Below are 15,165 nucleotides of genomic sequence, written 5' to 3'. Positions count from 1 at the left end.
GACAAATGCCTTGCCGCTGCAAGATCACGCAGAGAATGGAGATGGCCAGGGCGATGATTCAGGGAAGGAGGAGTACAGCTGGCAGTCAGCGGGTGGTCGTTGAGACGCATGGACCGCTTTCTTACTCCACCGGCGGTGGCAGGTCGCGCCAGTAGATCGAGAGGCGGGCGAGTCTTGGCAACACTAGGCGGACGCTAAAACGCGTGTTTCATCCATGGTCTAAAGTCCGAATCAGGTATCAAGCCCAACGCCTATCTCGACGTGACGCCCCGCGATATCGAGCCCATAAGCACTTGCATCTCGTGTCTTATCACTGGGTCTGTCTTGTGGCCTTTTACCCCGCTTCAGCATGGCCTCCCCAAGCCAAGAGCACGTCCTGCGTGTGCCGAGAAGTGACAGCGAGGGCAACTTCGTTCTGGTCAGCGTCAAAGCCAACGGGCCCGCTCCTCTTGACCTTACAATTCAAGCCACGGAGGGTGAAAGTCCTTATGCTGCAGAAAGTAGGCATTCATTCCCTCGTCACTGCGTTTTGACTGACACTTGCTCACCTCAAGTCAAGTAACCCAACGCCATGCTTCTAATCTACGCGAGAAGAAATATCAAAAGAGCAAGGAAGAATGGGCAATTAGGCTCGAATCGATTCTGCTGCAGCGAGCTCTTTCGGAACCCGGCGACTCTGTCAAAGAACCTGACAAGATCGAGCTTGTTGCCACCGTCTCAGGCAGCCAACTCGAGTTAATCGTCCGCAGGAATCTAGAGGGCATAACACAACGCCTCGGCCAGATTTGCCTCCCGCAAGACGATGACGTTGAGATTGATACCGTCGGCTGGGCACACACAGCCGTCAGCCGTGCCGACACTTTGAGCACAGAGATCTACGCCCTAAATTTGAAATGCAAAGAGCAAGAATCAATCATCCAGCAACTATCCCAGCAACTTGAGGACCTAGCTTCTACAAAGCAAGAGTATAAGAATGCGATTCTCAGCAAGTTTTGCGATCTGCTGAATGCGAAGAAATTGAAGATTCGAGATTATCAGCGGATCCTTGCAGGGGCGAAAGTGGATGAGAAGGAACTGGCGAAGGAGCAGAGTGCACGCTCGAAAGCTGGGGGTGCGGATAGACAAGTAGCGAAGTCTTCGAGGATGGGAAAGAGGAAGGCTGAGGAGGCGGGTCAGGAGGAAACTGACGATGACGAGGCGTTTGCTAAGCAGGTAGAGGTTGAGAAAGAGGACAGTGAGGAAGAAAAAAAGGAGACGCCGGAGGGTAGCGAGGATGAGGATGTGACTGAAGACGACGATGAAGAAAGTGATATCCTGGATCGCAGGACCGGGACGACGGCCGGTGCGGAAAAGACTTCAGACACACCGCCACCAAGCAGAGATCTGCCGTTTGGAAAGAAGGATGAGGGGGGAACAAAATCGGGGTTGGATGGGGCAGCCATAAACCCTGGTAGAAAATCGAATTCGGCTCATGAAGCTGGCAATGAGGACGATGAGACGACCGAAGACGATGAATTATGATTGAAAATCTAGACAAGCCAGCAGTATCATCATGACATGCATTCGTTTAGCACCTCACTCTATGAGGAACAGCTGCACTGCATTCCCCTCCCCTCTCTCGGCACATCACCACACCACCTCTCCTCTTCCGCTATCGCTTCTTTGTCATTGCCATCGGCCCACCGCTCCTGAAATGGGTTTGTCGCCATACGCATGACCCTCGTCAGAACTTCTCTCTCCCCTTCAAATTCCACCTTTCGAATAATCTCATCTAAGATCCAACTTCGAGGCACAAATTTCGGGTTCACACCCTTCATCTCCTTCTCCCTCTCTTCCTGGCCGACGGGATTAGTGCCCCAGTCCTTCTTCACCCGCTCTGCCCAGATTCGTAACCATTTGCCCATGCGCTCGCGGGCGGCTTCTTCATTGAGCGTAGCGGTAGAGGGGACACCTTCTTTGTGGAAGAAAATGGGAGCTTTGGCTTTGCATTGATCTTCCGTCTCTAGATCAGAGGGTCGGAGGGATGATAGGCGTCGGAAGAAGTGGTTGAAGTCGAGTTCGGCTGCTTCGAGGGTGTCAAGGAGCTCGGAGAACAGGTCATCAAAGTCAGAGTCCTGCTCGCTCTTCAAGCCTAGCCGTGCACGCATGAGGCGTTTGTACTCGGTCATGAATACAGCTTTGTATTCTTCGCCAATGTTCTGGATGAGTGTTTCGGCGCGTTTGATGAGCTCGGGTGCGAAGTCCTCAGTGACACCCTTGGAGATAAAGGTTTCGTCGTCAACTTTAGAGCCTGCGCCGATCAACTCACCCATGCTCTCGCCTAGCCGAACAAGATTCCACCAGATCACGGAGGGTTGGTTCTTATAGCTGTAGCGAAGCATGTGATCATCATGGTTGGGAGTGTAGCTAGGGTCGAAATTGTCAAGAAATGCAAAGGGTCCAAAGTCGAGAGACAGACCGAGGAGTGACGTGTTGTCCGTGTTCAATACGCCATTCATGAAGCCGCAGGCTTGCCAGGCGGCCACGGTGAGAGCATTGCGGCGGACAATGGCGCGGTAGAGACGGGTATAGCGATTCTCCTCAGTCTCGGCTGAACCTTGGATGGTGTCTTTTGGTACGCTTGCAACCGAAGGCGATTTGGAGGCGTTGAACGCGGATGGGAGCGAACTCCAACCAGCGTAGACATTCTCGGCAACGTAATCCGATAGCTGCCGGATCAGATTGCGATCGCCGCGTGCACGTAGTATATCATATGTGCCTATCCTGAGCCAAGATTGCGCAAATCGGACCACTATCGCACCTGGCTCTAGGCGCTCACGGACAACCCTGGACTTGGGAAGCAGCGTAAGCGACAGCGCGCGGGTCGATGGTATGTGGAGACCGTTGAGAGCTAGATGATAGATTATTGATCGGGCCCAGTATACCAGAATGATAGGGTCTCTAACCTTCAGAAACAACGTATTCGCGAATGCTGGACCGCAGGACAGCTTTGCCATCGGCGAACCTCGAATATGGTGTCCTTCCAGCACCTTTTACCTGCAACTCATAGCGCGCGCTCGTCGTTGGATTTGTTGTTTCGAACAATGAGATTGCTCGCTTTTCAAATTAGCTCAATCTTTGCTAAGCAGAGACTAAGTATTACTCCATCTCCCAATTGACCTGCCCACGATCCACTAGCTATTGCATTAGTATGCATCCTACTCTTTGGAATCTTAACTCTTTACAATTGCCAGCCTGCAGACACTGTTAGCCGTGTAGTCTCTATCATCGATACGATGTCCAGAAACCTCCATAGCACTGCGCCCAGGGATAGACTCCCTCCTCCGTTTTTTCGTCCCAGAAGATTTTATTGCCTGCTGCAAATTGCTTGAAGCCTTCCGTCTCGTCTTCAGCCTTCTTCATGCCAATATCATGCATCGCTGCAGGGCTAACACTTAATAGCTCCGGCTCATCAGCCTTTTCAGGTCTGACATAGGTGTACAGTGCGCCTTTGACGATTCGAGGGCCCAGTCCATCGCGCGGCGCCTTGTGTGAGATAGATGGTGTCTTGAAAGCTGAGTCCGAGGGGAGATTGGATGTGAATGTGTTTGTCTTTGGCAGATCGTTGAGCGATACGCCTGAAAATGCGCCATTAGTGGTGCCATTTGGCGCATTTGTTGAGATAGGAGCAGTCATAACGGGTAAGCGTCTAAGGAGAGAATGTGAGTGTTTGGAAAGAACGCGTGAGAGCATATACAGGAATGAGACGATGAAAATTGAATCGTAAAGATAGTTAGAGACGAAGAACTGTCATCTCGTCAAGGATTAGAGCACATATGGGTGACGTAATGCGTAGCAAGATATTGCGAAGCTATTAAACATGGCGAAATCTGGACCACATCTGCTGCTCGCTAGAGAAACACAGCATTGTCAATGGCAAGTTCATAATCGGTCCTCGCGTGTACGAGTCGCTTTTCAAATGTGGCATCGAAGTGGTAGCAGAGCCATGCGGTTTGGCTACGGTTCGTTTTAGCTTATCTCCGGATGTCCGATGTCTAGACTTCGTCACTGCGTTCTAATCTATGTTTATATTAAGGCATGAAAGTAGAACATCAATATTGCTTCTTAGTATACGACGGGCTCTTTCGCAGATCAAGCTTGACTCGTAGTCTCCCAATCGCTGGTCGCAAATGTAAAACATCGAGGTCTGCCAGACATTTCAACGAATCGAGTCCGAGAATGGCAAAGATTGATACCCCAATTCCACTTCTGAAGCTGAATGATGGCATTCAAGTGCCGATGCTTGCTTACGGAACTGGTACAGCCTGGTATAAAAAGCCCGATCACTCGTCAATTGATCGCACACTAGTCGATGCTATAAAGACTGCCATCAAGCTAGGTTACAATCATCTTGATGCTGCCGAAACCTACAACACCGAAACAGAGGTTGGCGTTGCTATCAAAGAAAGCAAAGTTCCCCGCGAGAAGCTCTTCGTCACGACGAAGGTTATGCAAAGTGTGAATGACATCCCTAAGGGAATTGACGCAAGCCTGAAGAAATTGCAACTGGACTATGTCGACCTGTATCTCATCCACGAGCCTTTCTTTGCCCAATCGGATGCCGACCTGCAAAAGGCATGGACAGCGATGGAGACCGTTAAGGCCTCGGGGAAAGCCAAATCAATAGGGGTATCCAATTACTTGATCCCGCAGCTTGAAGCCACACTCAAGGTAGCCACCACGCCGCCGTCAATCAATCAAATAGAGTATCATCCTTACCTTCAACATGGTCCACTCATTCCATATCACAAGGAGCATGGTATAGCCACAGCGGCGTATGCACCGCTCGCTGCAGTAACGAAAGCGAAGCCTGGTCCACTAGATGCGCTTTCGGCTGTGCTAGCGAAGAAGTATTTCGTGTCTGAAGGTGAGATTGCTTTGAGATGGTGCATCGACCAGGGGGTGGTAACGGTCACGACTTCCGGAAAGGAACAACGCCTGAGCGATTACCTGCGAAGCATGACGTTCAGTCTAACACCTCGTGAGGTCACGGAGGTAAGCGAAAAAGGCCAAGAGAAGCATTTCAGGGCTTTTTGGTCAAAGAAGTTTGACCCCAACGACCGATCTTGAGGCTAAGAAGGGAGAACGATGAGATGATTGGGAAGTCTTTCAGATAGTCCAAGACGTGCCAGATAAAGATAGCAAAAATGAAAACCCGGTTGACCCACTAATCGTGCGGTATCCTCGCAGCACCGTTTGTTGCCGCTGCCATCGTATGGGAGGAAAGCAAGTCCATAGCTAGCTGAGATGACATTTCATGGTCAGGGGTATTTACGAGCATCTGGCCTTCCCCGCACAAAGAGCAAATTGTTGGGAGCGGCCGAAGCGGCTGAGAGTATGCGATACTGCTTTGAAATCCAAATTGATATAGTATGCAGACAGATGAGAGTCAACACGTGATTGGATGTGGCCTCGGTCGTAGAGGCCATGAGATGGAGCAATTGCCAAGTGGCAGTTTCATCCCGCCGCCAGCACCAGCCACAGTTGATATTGAGGCATTTTCAATCAACGGTATTCCAGCGAGACGGCAAGCACAATCATTGGCTGTGGGTTGCGTCCTACCGAGGCCCTTGCGAGGCAATGCGAAGATTTGAAGTGTGGCGAGAAAGATAGGGTTGAGGCACTAATGCCCTGGCGGGAGACGATGCCACATTGGGCCTAGGCTGGGGCTGAGTTCGTCATTGAGCTTGGGACGACTGCCGTGGAATGGCTGGGATCAGTAGTATTATTGACCCATCTGCCATCTGCTTTGCTCAACTTAATTGCCTTCTCTTCTGTGATATATCTGCTTAGAAATCTACAGTGCTTTAATAAGAAACATTCGAGATCATACCAATTGGTCCAATCACCCGCGTCCCTTCCTCAACGCCCCCACCTCCATCTCGAAAGCTATCTGCACTATTTCGAGCCCCACCTTTCCCTCCATCTAGGTCCAACCATGTCGGTATCTAGCGAGGCCTCCCTTAAACCCAACAAGCCTCTGAACGAGTACGATTCCCCATCTCCTCTTCTACAGCTCTCTTTATCTTTTCAGCTGTCGCACGTCCTTCGATCCCCTTGCTGACGAGTCCCCTAGGCTCTTGACCAATGCCCTTGTAAACATCTATGTCGGCGAAGAGAACACGCACTGGATTTTGCACGAGCGCCTGCTGTGCTACCACTCCCCCTTCTTCCGCCGCCTCTTCTACTCCCCTGACTTCGAAGCCTCAAAGACGAAAGTCTACGGACTCCCCGACATTGACGATAAGCCCTTCGAGCTCTTCGTCGGCTGGCTCTACTCCAAAGCCATCAAAGCCCCGGCAGCCGAAAAGGACGTCGGACCACTGCTTGATCTGTACCTCTTGGGTAACAAGCTCGAGATCGAGGCTCTTGGGCATGAAGTCGTTGATCTCATCAGGAATTTCTTCCACAATGAGGACACCTTCCCAGGCTTGAGGCGAGTCCAGTATATATACGCCAACACGGACGAGGACAACGAGATGCGTGAGATGATGGTCGGTAGCGTGGCGCGCTATCTGACGCTGGGCGACGCTATCCCGAAACATTGGGAGAACGCGCTGAAGAACAATGGACAACTGAGCGTCGACATCATTCGCACTATACAGCAGTGGCACCTGGAGGGCCGAAGCGTTCCGGATGTGAGGGATCTGAGCCAGGAGCGAGGACGAGAGCAGGTTGGCTTCTCAAAGGTCGAAGAGGGAACAAGTATTAAAGAAGAAGAAGCAGAGAGCGTAAATGGATCGCATACATAAGAATATTGCGCCATAGGGCGTGGGGTGAATACATGAAAGGTACCTACTTTGAAATTGACTGACTTCCAGCCTTGGCGTGCCGGTGGCTGGCTGAAATGCGCAGACCGCGGAGTCGGAACTGCGACCTTATTTTAAGCTTCATTGCAGGTATGGTTCAGATTGACTGCACTTCATTTAATACTACTGTACAAGATACCATTCCAATTATCATATAACAATCTAGCAAATGACCAGCATTCGACTCCAAAATTAATCGTCCATGCCTGCATCTTCCGCTTCATGTGGTTGGCATTGGTACTTATTCGTACCAGACAGGTAGCATGTTCGAGTGACGGAGTCGACCTGCATCATCGTAAGTATCCACCTCTTCTCAATGGAGAATCGGTTGGAGAGTCAAACCAGCAGTGACTAGCTCTTACCCTGCTTGCTCTTCTCCTCCTTTGTCTTGTTTGCCTTCGCCTCTAGACCTCTCTTAAAATGGTCGGGGCATAGGACTTTTTTCGTGACAGCAGGTGCAATTTGGGTTCTGTGGCCTACTTCGGTCATCGCTCGATCACACATGGTGTATTTGGTGTCCTCGAGGCAGCCACATTCGAAGAAGATGTTCTGGGTGATGCACATGATGAATGCTAAGATGATTGCTGAAAGGGTTGAAATAGCTGAAATTGTTTTGCTGTGAAGGGTAATTTGGGAATTTGGTCAATTGTGAATTATGAACTGCGACTGTAGACTGATTCTCTGAGATTTTCTGAAGCTGTGGAGAGGTAAATCGTAGCATCACTCGTACGTTCTTATATATCCAGAAACAGTGTCCTGGCAAGCAGTGTCATGTGTACACAAAAGGCTAGATTGATGAAATGGACAACCCCGGCTAGTCTGCAAATCCCAACAGAAGTGAAAATAACAGTAAATGCAACACAAATGCCAATCGCACACAGTCATTCGCTGGCTGTCTCCGAGATCCGCTTAGAATGCGGAGGCGAAAAGGTAGGGAAGAAACCCGAATTGACAAGACTAGATTAGTAAATCGACACTATGAGCCGCTCAGCTCTGGTTGCCCCTTGTGACATCTTGGTAGTCCAGGTAATGTGTTTGATGCATGCATATGTGTGGTCCGGACTAGATGCTGCAAGGCGAGATGGCTTCCGTCAGTCTTGACCCTTCCCAGTAAACCCGAATCACTCTGCCCTTGCTCCGCCCCAAGATCTTTTCATCCACGCGAGATTTGACAGCTGCCAGCTCGAGATCATGCATGATAGTAACCAGATATGAAAGTATGCGGAGCATAACGTACGAAAGACCTTTCCTTAGCCTTGATTCCTAGACCCTTAAGCAGCCGGTTGATTCGTGGTGCCTGCTCGAAGGGCAACCGCTGCATGTTACACTGCCGGTAGGAACACTTATTGGACCGGGAAAAATCTCGGGAGGCTCCTCGAGCCTTCCACTGGATGACTGAGTTGATGGTTCAACATGGGGGATCCTCTCGCGTATCGATCTTCCAGACCCTCGACTGCAGGATCTTAGTCCTCATTTGGCGTCCCAAGGATCTCCGGTCAGCATTTGGTATGCCTCATTGTAGCGATTCGAAGTGTCTTTGGCTACCTGTTTGGGGATCGCAACGCCACGTTTGCCCTTTTGAGAAGTTTCAACAAGCCAATCTGGTCCTAGAGTCAGTATTCTCCCGGCAGATGTGGCGGATCTGTCTAACCTCGCAAGTACTGCTTGTCAACTGATACTTGGCTCCTGCCTATCTCGTACTTGGTAGCACTCCAAAACCGACTACTGTCGGGAGTTAGGACCTCGTCGATGAGAGTAAGCGAAGGTGGGTCGGTAGATTCGTCGACCCCAAATTCGAATTTCGTATCTGCTATGATGACTCCTCGTTTCGCAGCATAGGCACTAGCTTTCTCATAGATCAACAGAGAGAGGCGTTCGATCTGGCGTGCAAGATCTTCGCCCACGATCCTAGCGACTGTTCAGGAGACGTCAGCAAAGGCCTAAATTGGCTAGATGACCACCGAGATGGAGGTTGAGCTGACCCTCTTGCGCACTGATGTTCTCGTCGTGCTGACCCTGTTCCGCTTTTGTGCTCGGGGTCCAAATGGGCTGCTCTAACTTCTGTGATTCTTTCAAGCCCGAGGGAAGACTTATGCCGACGAATGTCCCATCATTTTGATACGACGTCCAAGCAGAACCAGTAATGTATCCACGAACTATGCTCTCTATCGGTAGCACGTTGACCTTTTTGACGACCATGCTTCGATGTTGCACTTGGATGGCTACTTCAGGCTTGAGAGTTTGTTCTAGTGCGTCTGGTAGCCCGGCGTGGATCAGATGAGTCTTGAGGCTTGGAATCTCTTTGGATAGCAGCTTGAACCAGAAGTCGCTAATCTGTGTAAGGATACTGCCTTTCTGAGGGATCGGGCTGTCAAGGACGACGTCGAAGGCTGAAATGAGATGTCAGCCATGTTGGGTTCATCTCAGCGCGGTCAGAGACCTACCAGAGACTCGGTCGGTAGCCACGAAGAGCAATCTTGAGCTATCGAGCTCATAGATCTCGCGCACCTTGCCAGTAGATAGCAAACGCAAGCCTTCTTCCGCCAAAGTGGTCCTCATGACGCCCTCCATCTTGGTCGAAGCGAGAGGTATTTCAAGGAGAATGAAAGATTCTTGAGTACTGATTGAGGACAAGCTGAAATTATATAAAGAGACTATACTTTACACCCTTCTAAACTTTGTTGAACCTCCACAACACCCCACGGGACAGGTGGGGAAGGCATGACACTCATAAAGCGCATTTGCCACCGCCGAAATCCTGTGTGAGCCTCCAACAATGGCAAAACAACACTATAGCCAGGCGTTGCACGACGCGAAATGTCAAGATTTATATTTACAGGTTGAGAGAGAGAGCAATACTACTGCCTAAGTTATATGATTGCAGTCCTCCGCGGCTCCACTTCGGCCCACCTTCGCGGAACTCGGCCGACGGTGGAGAAAGGCGATTTCGGAGAGACCACGGCAAAATATCGAACCTCTCAACGCTCTCCTCCCTGATCAACGGTTGCCATCGTTCGCTACGACTTGTGTGAATGGGCCAAGCTTGCGACTGTTTGAGAAATGTCTGAAAGACGATCTACAATGATTCGAGCACGCGACCACACCAGCTCCAAGGTCCTTTCTGACCATTGCCGCGGTCTGTGAATTACGGCCGCAGGAAATGACTGGACAGGTACTACGTGTGTGGATGCTAGCAGAGCACAAGTGGCCATGCTTGCATCATAAAATGGTTCATGTCAGCTGAAAATGTGTCAACGCTCCACATATGAACCCAGGCGACAGGTATAATTTGCTTCTGGCAAGTCCACGGCGCCATGCGATGTCTTGAACTGGGCCAAAGGCGATGAATTTGCACGACAACGTCCACGGCATTGCAAGCGGCCTACAGCGAATTGAAAAGCAGCACTGATCTGATTATTGTAACAGCTACGTTACCCTCGAGACTGTAAACAAACCTGTCAAGCCAATGCGTTCGCTCCGAGAAGGGTTCGTACGCGCTGGGCGGGCGGAAAGAGAAAAATGCTCGTCCTGTGGTCTACCAAGTGTGGCACGGAAGTCCGTTCTGCAAAACGCTTTCGGTACGCACTTCAGTGTACGAGTAGGGCAGTGCATTTCAGTAAATAAACAATTTCACATCCAATTCGATGTTTCCTGTTTGCAGATTCTAGGAGACTGATGGACAATAGAGTGTGATTGGCTTTGATGACATAGCTGACGCGTCATACGTGACGTTCTGGTAGTAGATGTCAATGTTTCGTGGAATAGGCAGCCGCCGTTCGTACATGATATATTCTTCTTTTTTCATGACGGATAGACCATTTTTTATGTTCTCGAAGTCGAGATGCGGACCAGTGATCCCTCTAGATTGCCCGCTGAGCTACGGGATGCAATCCTAGAATATGTGAGTGTCACAGTGCCATTCTGTCCTCCAAGGTAGCTGCAAGGATCACGTCTAACCCAAGCTTGGTCCTACATTGATAGATCTCACTACCCGCAGATTTGATATCATTGTGCTTGACATCTAAGACTTATTTCAAATTCGCGATTTCCTACTTGTACAAAAGAATTGCGATTCCATATCATGTCGACGACCCTGAGTGGAAGCGTGTCGCAAACCTCGCGCAAAGCCCGCATTTACATCTTGCAAGGGATATTGAGATTGGACATTACTATGTTCACCTTGATCGGACATGCAAGCCACTGAAGCAGCTCATCCAGAATCTACAGCCTAACACCTTGTCGCGCTTGCATCTTTGCTCGGCTGCACGACCTGTCGCGGATGACCTGAATTACCTTTTTGGCTCTCAAGCTCTTCTGAAGGAGACTAATCTCAATTTCTGTATGGAAGCACCGTCCCTTGGGGATTTGATCGCAGAGGAGCAATCGACAGTACAAAGGCTGCGGCTCAACAGTATTTCCATCGACATGGCAGAATGGACGGCTCCAGATCTTTTCTGCAGGTTTCTAGAAAAGCTCAATACAGAAAGATTGAGGAACGTCCGTCTTTCCTATTTTCCAGGCCGAATCAGGCCTGACGAGCGAGTACCCTATCCTAGAAACGATTCAATGCTCAAGTGGTGCCCAGAATCCTTGACGTCTCTTTCACTTGCGGAGATAACCTTCCCTGGATCTGACGTATGGCGCCTGTCGGACTATCCATTACTGACACGGCTCGAATTGAGAGACTGCTGGAACGTTGGCCAAGTTCTTGATGAGGTGACGAGATCGAAAGTCCAGCATCTGATCATCCAGTTCTACGATGTGTCTCCTCAGCAAGACTTTTATTCCTGCGTGCGATTTCTTGAACGGACGGAAAACCTGAAACTGTTCATGACCACTAAGAAATTACACTTGCCATGGTTGTCCTTGCTGGAGCGAGCACTGGCACGTCAAACAAATCTGCAAGCGCTTATGATCGATTGCTTCTCTACCCACTCACACAGGATGCCGTCTTGGCTACACTCCCGTCCGTTTTCTAAGCTACGACAGCTCGCCATTCGGCTGAATGACAATGGGAGGACTGGGACGGTAGCAGAGCAGTGTATCGTAAGTCATTCGAGGAAGCAAGTGGGCAACAAAGTACTAACCATCTAAGGTGATCATCAAGAATTTGCAGCATCTGGAGGTCCTCAATGTCTTTCATGAGTCTCGGGTAAGCCAGGACCATCGCCCGCCCAATTACGACCAGGTCCATAAGGATACAATGGAGCAGATGGCAACTGAGGTTTTCAAAGGCATTCCAAGCGCACACCCGTTCAAGATCTTGGCACTCGGAAAGCAGTGGTACTTCAGCGGCACTCTGGAAGCTCACTGGCATCGCGCACACCTCCGTCAATGCTTTTCCAGGTCAGAAAGAACGGCGATAACACCGGACGAGGCCTGCGCAGCTAGCGCCGAATATGTTGCAGCGGATAAGATCACATATCTGTATCCAGATTCGGATATACTATCCTACGAATTTGATCCTGTTGAAGATGCACCGCCGTAGTAAGGAATACAAGCGCAGGCGCTCCAGACTGTCACCAGCCGTTCCGCTCCAGAGCCAAGTCCGGCGGATAAAGTAGTATGGCAGTGGTCTCATGCAATCTCCTGCAGTCTTATGCAAAGCTAACACGGCTTCATGCTGACTGTCCCTTGGCGAATAATGATGGCCACCATCAGGGTAGGAGACAATTAAAATAATAATCATGTTATCATTATTATTATTGCAGGCCGCGCGTTCAGACTCTGCTCACTTGCTTCGTTGATGGGCCGTTTTTCCGATCATCCGCTCTTGGCAGCGCGGTGCCAAGAGAGAACGCGACAGATGCTGACGTCTCGGACGAATCAGATGCATCCCAGGTCCGTCATTATTTTTAGGGCCTTGGGTTGATGAACCCCCCCCATGATGCCCAGTCCCTGCTGTCCTACCACACCCATCAATTATTGTGTTAATCACTCGGACTCCCTGCTCTTTTCTTGTTACTCTCCTTTTTGATGCTTATCGTTTCTTCCGCCTTGTCACTCGCTTCCAAGGCTCACTGACTGCCCGCTTCACCGTCCGCTACCCTTATCGTCGTGGGACAGGGGATATCTAAACAATCTTCAATCTCGTAATTCTACGCCGGAATCTCTGGTCCTTCCCTCTCTGGTCTTTCCGATGGTTCCGCAGTCTACTTCAATGATCGCAGAAACCTCCTTCGAGTGTTCATGTTGCGCTGGCCGTCATACCTCCACCCTATCATGAGAGCCGTCCTCGCCTTCCTCCTTACAGCATCAGTCATTCAATCTTTCTCCCAAGCCGCTTTCCTCCCAGACTCTATATCAGACGCTACTTCGCGCCTCTCGAGATCCTCATGGGGCCAGACCCCCAAGCACGAAAGACCGCCAGTCCAAGACTCCTATCCAAAGTACTTCCACGAACCAAATGGTGACGAAGCGCTTAACCACTACGACGACAGATACCACCATCACGTCTTGGGGTATGACGAGAAAACAGACACTCAGGTACACTTGATACGCTCGTACCTGGAATTCTTTCGGAAAAATGGCATGGAGACATGGCTGGCCCACGGTACACTCCTCGGTTGGTGGTGGAACTCAAAAATGCTGCCCTGGGATTGGGACATTGACACTCAAATCTCCGTTGGTACCCTCCTTCACCTCGCCGACAACCACAACGCCACCTTTTACAACTATAAATCCGACGACACCGAGGTCGATCCCGCCACATCGAAATCGAAGCCTATCACAAGAAAATACCATCTCGATGTGAACCCCGCCATTTACGTTCGCATGCGGAACAGTGGCGCAAACATTATCGATGCGCGCTGGATTGACGTTCGTAACGGCTTGTACATTGACATCACCGCCGTGGCTGAGATACACCCGGAAGTTTCACCTGGCATGTGGCTGTGCAAGAATTACCATCGCTATCGAACGAGAGATCTTTGGCCAATGAGAGAAACGATGTATGAAGGTGCGGTCGCTAAGGTACCGTATGCTTACAATCAAGTCTTGAGTCGTGAGTATGGCGACAAAGCGCTTGTTACCGATGAGTATCAAGGACACAAATGGAGTCTCGCCGACCGCGTGTGGGTGAAGAAGACCCCCAAGGAAATCGAGCAAGAACGTAACGATCGGCAAGCTCAGAGACGGAAAAAGCAAGAGGAAAAGGCAGAAGAGCACAAGGATGAAGAATTGAGGCGGAAAAACGAGCAGATCCTCGAGGACGAGGAGGAGAGACAACGGAGAAAGGACGAGGAAAAAGAGAAACAAAAGGAAACAGCAAAACATGTGAAGATCACCGATCCGGATGAAGCTGTTGTGATTGAACCCGGCGAGGCTCCGTCTTAACTGAACGCGATTCCTGATACACAATGCTTGAACGTCACATCCCAACGACCTCGCCACCGCCAAAAGCTACTTCCTAGTACCTTCCAACTTCGTCAAACTATACGCATCATTTTTCGGCGCTTCCTAAGCATTTTCGGCGTTCATCATGCTGGCTTGCATAACATGGCGCATCAACGAACTATGGCTGCATTGTCGGCGTCTACTAGCAGATTAATGGTGTCCATACAGTACATACTATCGATACGGGCTGCTTAGTACAGAAAGCAGACATAGCTGTGAATATTACGAGATTCAGTGAGTAATCACACTGAAAGTCATCACGTTCTCCTTCTTCTCAATATGTTCGCTTGTTGCCGCCCCGAGTAGGTAAGTTTCTCTCACTGTAGCTTGGGCGCCGCACGTTGGAACAAGAGCATTTCCTCAGGTAAGGGGTTTGATTAAGCATTCCCATACGTCCAAGGTAGTTGACCTACGTCTCACACACTCAGCAACATCCATGGCAAAATCCAACATCATCTCCCCTCCAAGCACCGGTCAGGCCTTTTATCGCGCCTCTGGCAATTCAAGCCCCTTCTCACCGCACTCCCTCAACCCAATCTCCACATCTTCAATCTTCAATTCGCTTTCCCAATCGCCCACCAGCACCCCCCGCCTCCCCTTTGATACCATCCTTGTCTGCGTCCACGCCACCCCCCTTTTCTCTTCTCCAAAACCTCCCTGCACCAGAAAAATACCACCGTCACCACCACACCCACCATAACACCCGTCAACCAGAAGACGAAAACATGAGCCCTCCCATCCCCACTGGCCCCTCCCCTTGACGATCCGCTGACGGAACCGAGCAAGTGCTCAAAGCCAAAGAAACGCGCAAGATTTGCAAGAAGCATGTCTGGTATGCGGGTGGAGGGTGATGGTGGGGATGATAAGGTCACTTGAAGGCCGTCGGGGAGTGCGAGTTCCATCCCCGTGTCGAGGATCGTGA

The 15,165-nt window shown here is 50.3% G+C and overlaps 7 protein-coding genes across 7 annotated transcripts; 5 read left to right on the top strand and 2 right to left on the bottom strand.

Annotated features, from left to right (window-relative positions):
* Nucleotides 1-349: 349 nt before the first annotated feature.
* Nucleotides 350-1,521, top strand: KY384_000208 (uncharacterized protein; the record flags this gene model as incomplete). The annotated part of the gene is made up of 2 exons (XM_044808745.1): nt 350-500; nt 560-1,521. 2 exons carry the CDS (start codon nt 350-352, stop codon nt 1,519-1,521), a joined length of 1,113 nt encoding a protein of 370 aa, XP_044665498.1.
* A 59-nt stretch (nt 1,522-1,580) lies between these two features.
* KY384_000207 (uncharacterized protein) lies at nt 1,581-3,675 on the bottom strand (the record flags this gene model as incomplete). The annotated part of the gene is made up of 3 exons (XM_044808744.1): nt 1,581-2,890; nt 2,946-3,092; nt 3,288-3,675. 3 exons carry the CDS (start codon nt 3,673-3,675, stop codon nt 1,581-1,583), a joined length of 1,845 nt encoding a protein of 614 aa, XP_044665497.1.
* Nucleotides 3,676-4,218: 543 nt separating this feature from the next.
* Nucleotides 4,219-5,090, top strand: KY384_000206 (uncharacterized protein; the record flags this gene model as incomplete). The annotated part of the gene is made up of 2 exons (XM_044808743.1): nt 4,219-5,034; nt 5,067-5,090. The coding sequence occupies 2 exons, from the start codon at nt 4,219-4,221 to the stop codon at nt 5,088-5,090; spliced, it is 840 nt and encodes a 279-aa protein (XP_044665496.1).
* Nucleotides 5,091-5,977: 887 nt separating this feature from the next.
* KY384_000205 (uncharacterized protein) lies at nt 5,978-6,791 on the top strand (the record flags this gene model as incomplete). The annotated part of the gene is made up of 2 exons (XM_044808742.1): nt 5,978-6,027; nt 6,056-6,791. 2 exons carry the CDS (start codon nt 5,978-5,980, stop codon nt 6,789-6,791), a joined length of 786 nt encoding a protein of 261 aa, XP_044665495.1.
* Nucleotides 6,792-8,318: 1,527 nt separating this feature from the next.
* KY384_000204 (uncharacterized protein) lies at nt 8,319-9,419 on the bottom strand (the record flags this gene model as incomplete). The annotated part of the gene is made up of 4 exons (XM_044808741.1): nt 8,319-8,449; nt 8,500-8,763; nt 8,831-9,238; nt 9,293-9,419. The coding sequence occupies 4 exons, from the start codon at nt 9,417-9,419 to the stop codon at nt 8,319-8,321; spliced, it is 930 nt and encodes a 309-aa protein (XP_044665494.1).
* Nucleotides 9,420-11,273: 1,854 nt separating this feature from the next.
* Nucleotides 11,274-12,336, top strand: KY384_000203 (uncharacterized protein; the record flags this gene model as incomplete). Its single annotated transcript, XM_044808740.1, has 2 exons — nt 11,274-11,639; nt 11,944-12,336. The coding sequence occupies 2 exons, from the start codon at nt 11,274-11,276 to the stop codon at nt 12,334-12,336; spliced, it is 759 nt and encodes a 252-aa protein (XP_044665493.1).
* A 734-nt stretch (nt 12,337-13,070) lies between these two features.
* On the top strand, nt 13,071-14,183 carry KY384_000202 (uncharacterized protein; the record flags this gene model as incomplete). Its single annotated transcript, XM_044808739.1, has 1 exon — nt 13,071-14,183. The coding sequence occupies one exon, from the start codon at nt 13,071-13,073 to the stop codon at nt 14,181-14,183; it is 1,113 nt and encodes a 370-aa protein (XP_044665492.1).
* Nucleotides 14,184-15,165: the final 982 nt, after the last annotated feature.

This window comes from Bacidia gigantensis, assembly GCF_019456465.1.
Source record: "Bacidia gigantensis strain McMullin 20006 chromosome Unknown contig_49, whole genome shotgun sequence".
Taxonomy (NCBI): Eukaryota; Fungi; Ascomycota; class Lecanoromycetes; order Lecanorales; family Ramalinaceae; genus Bacidia; species Bacidia gigantensis.
Note: the sequence above shows the minus strand (reverse complement) of the source record. Positions and strands in the feature narration are given on the sequence as shown.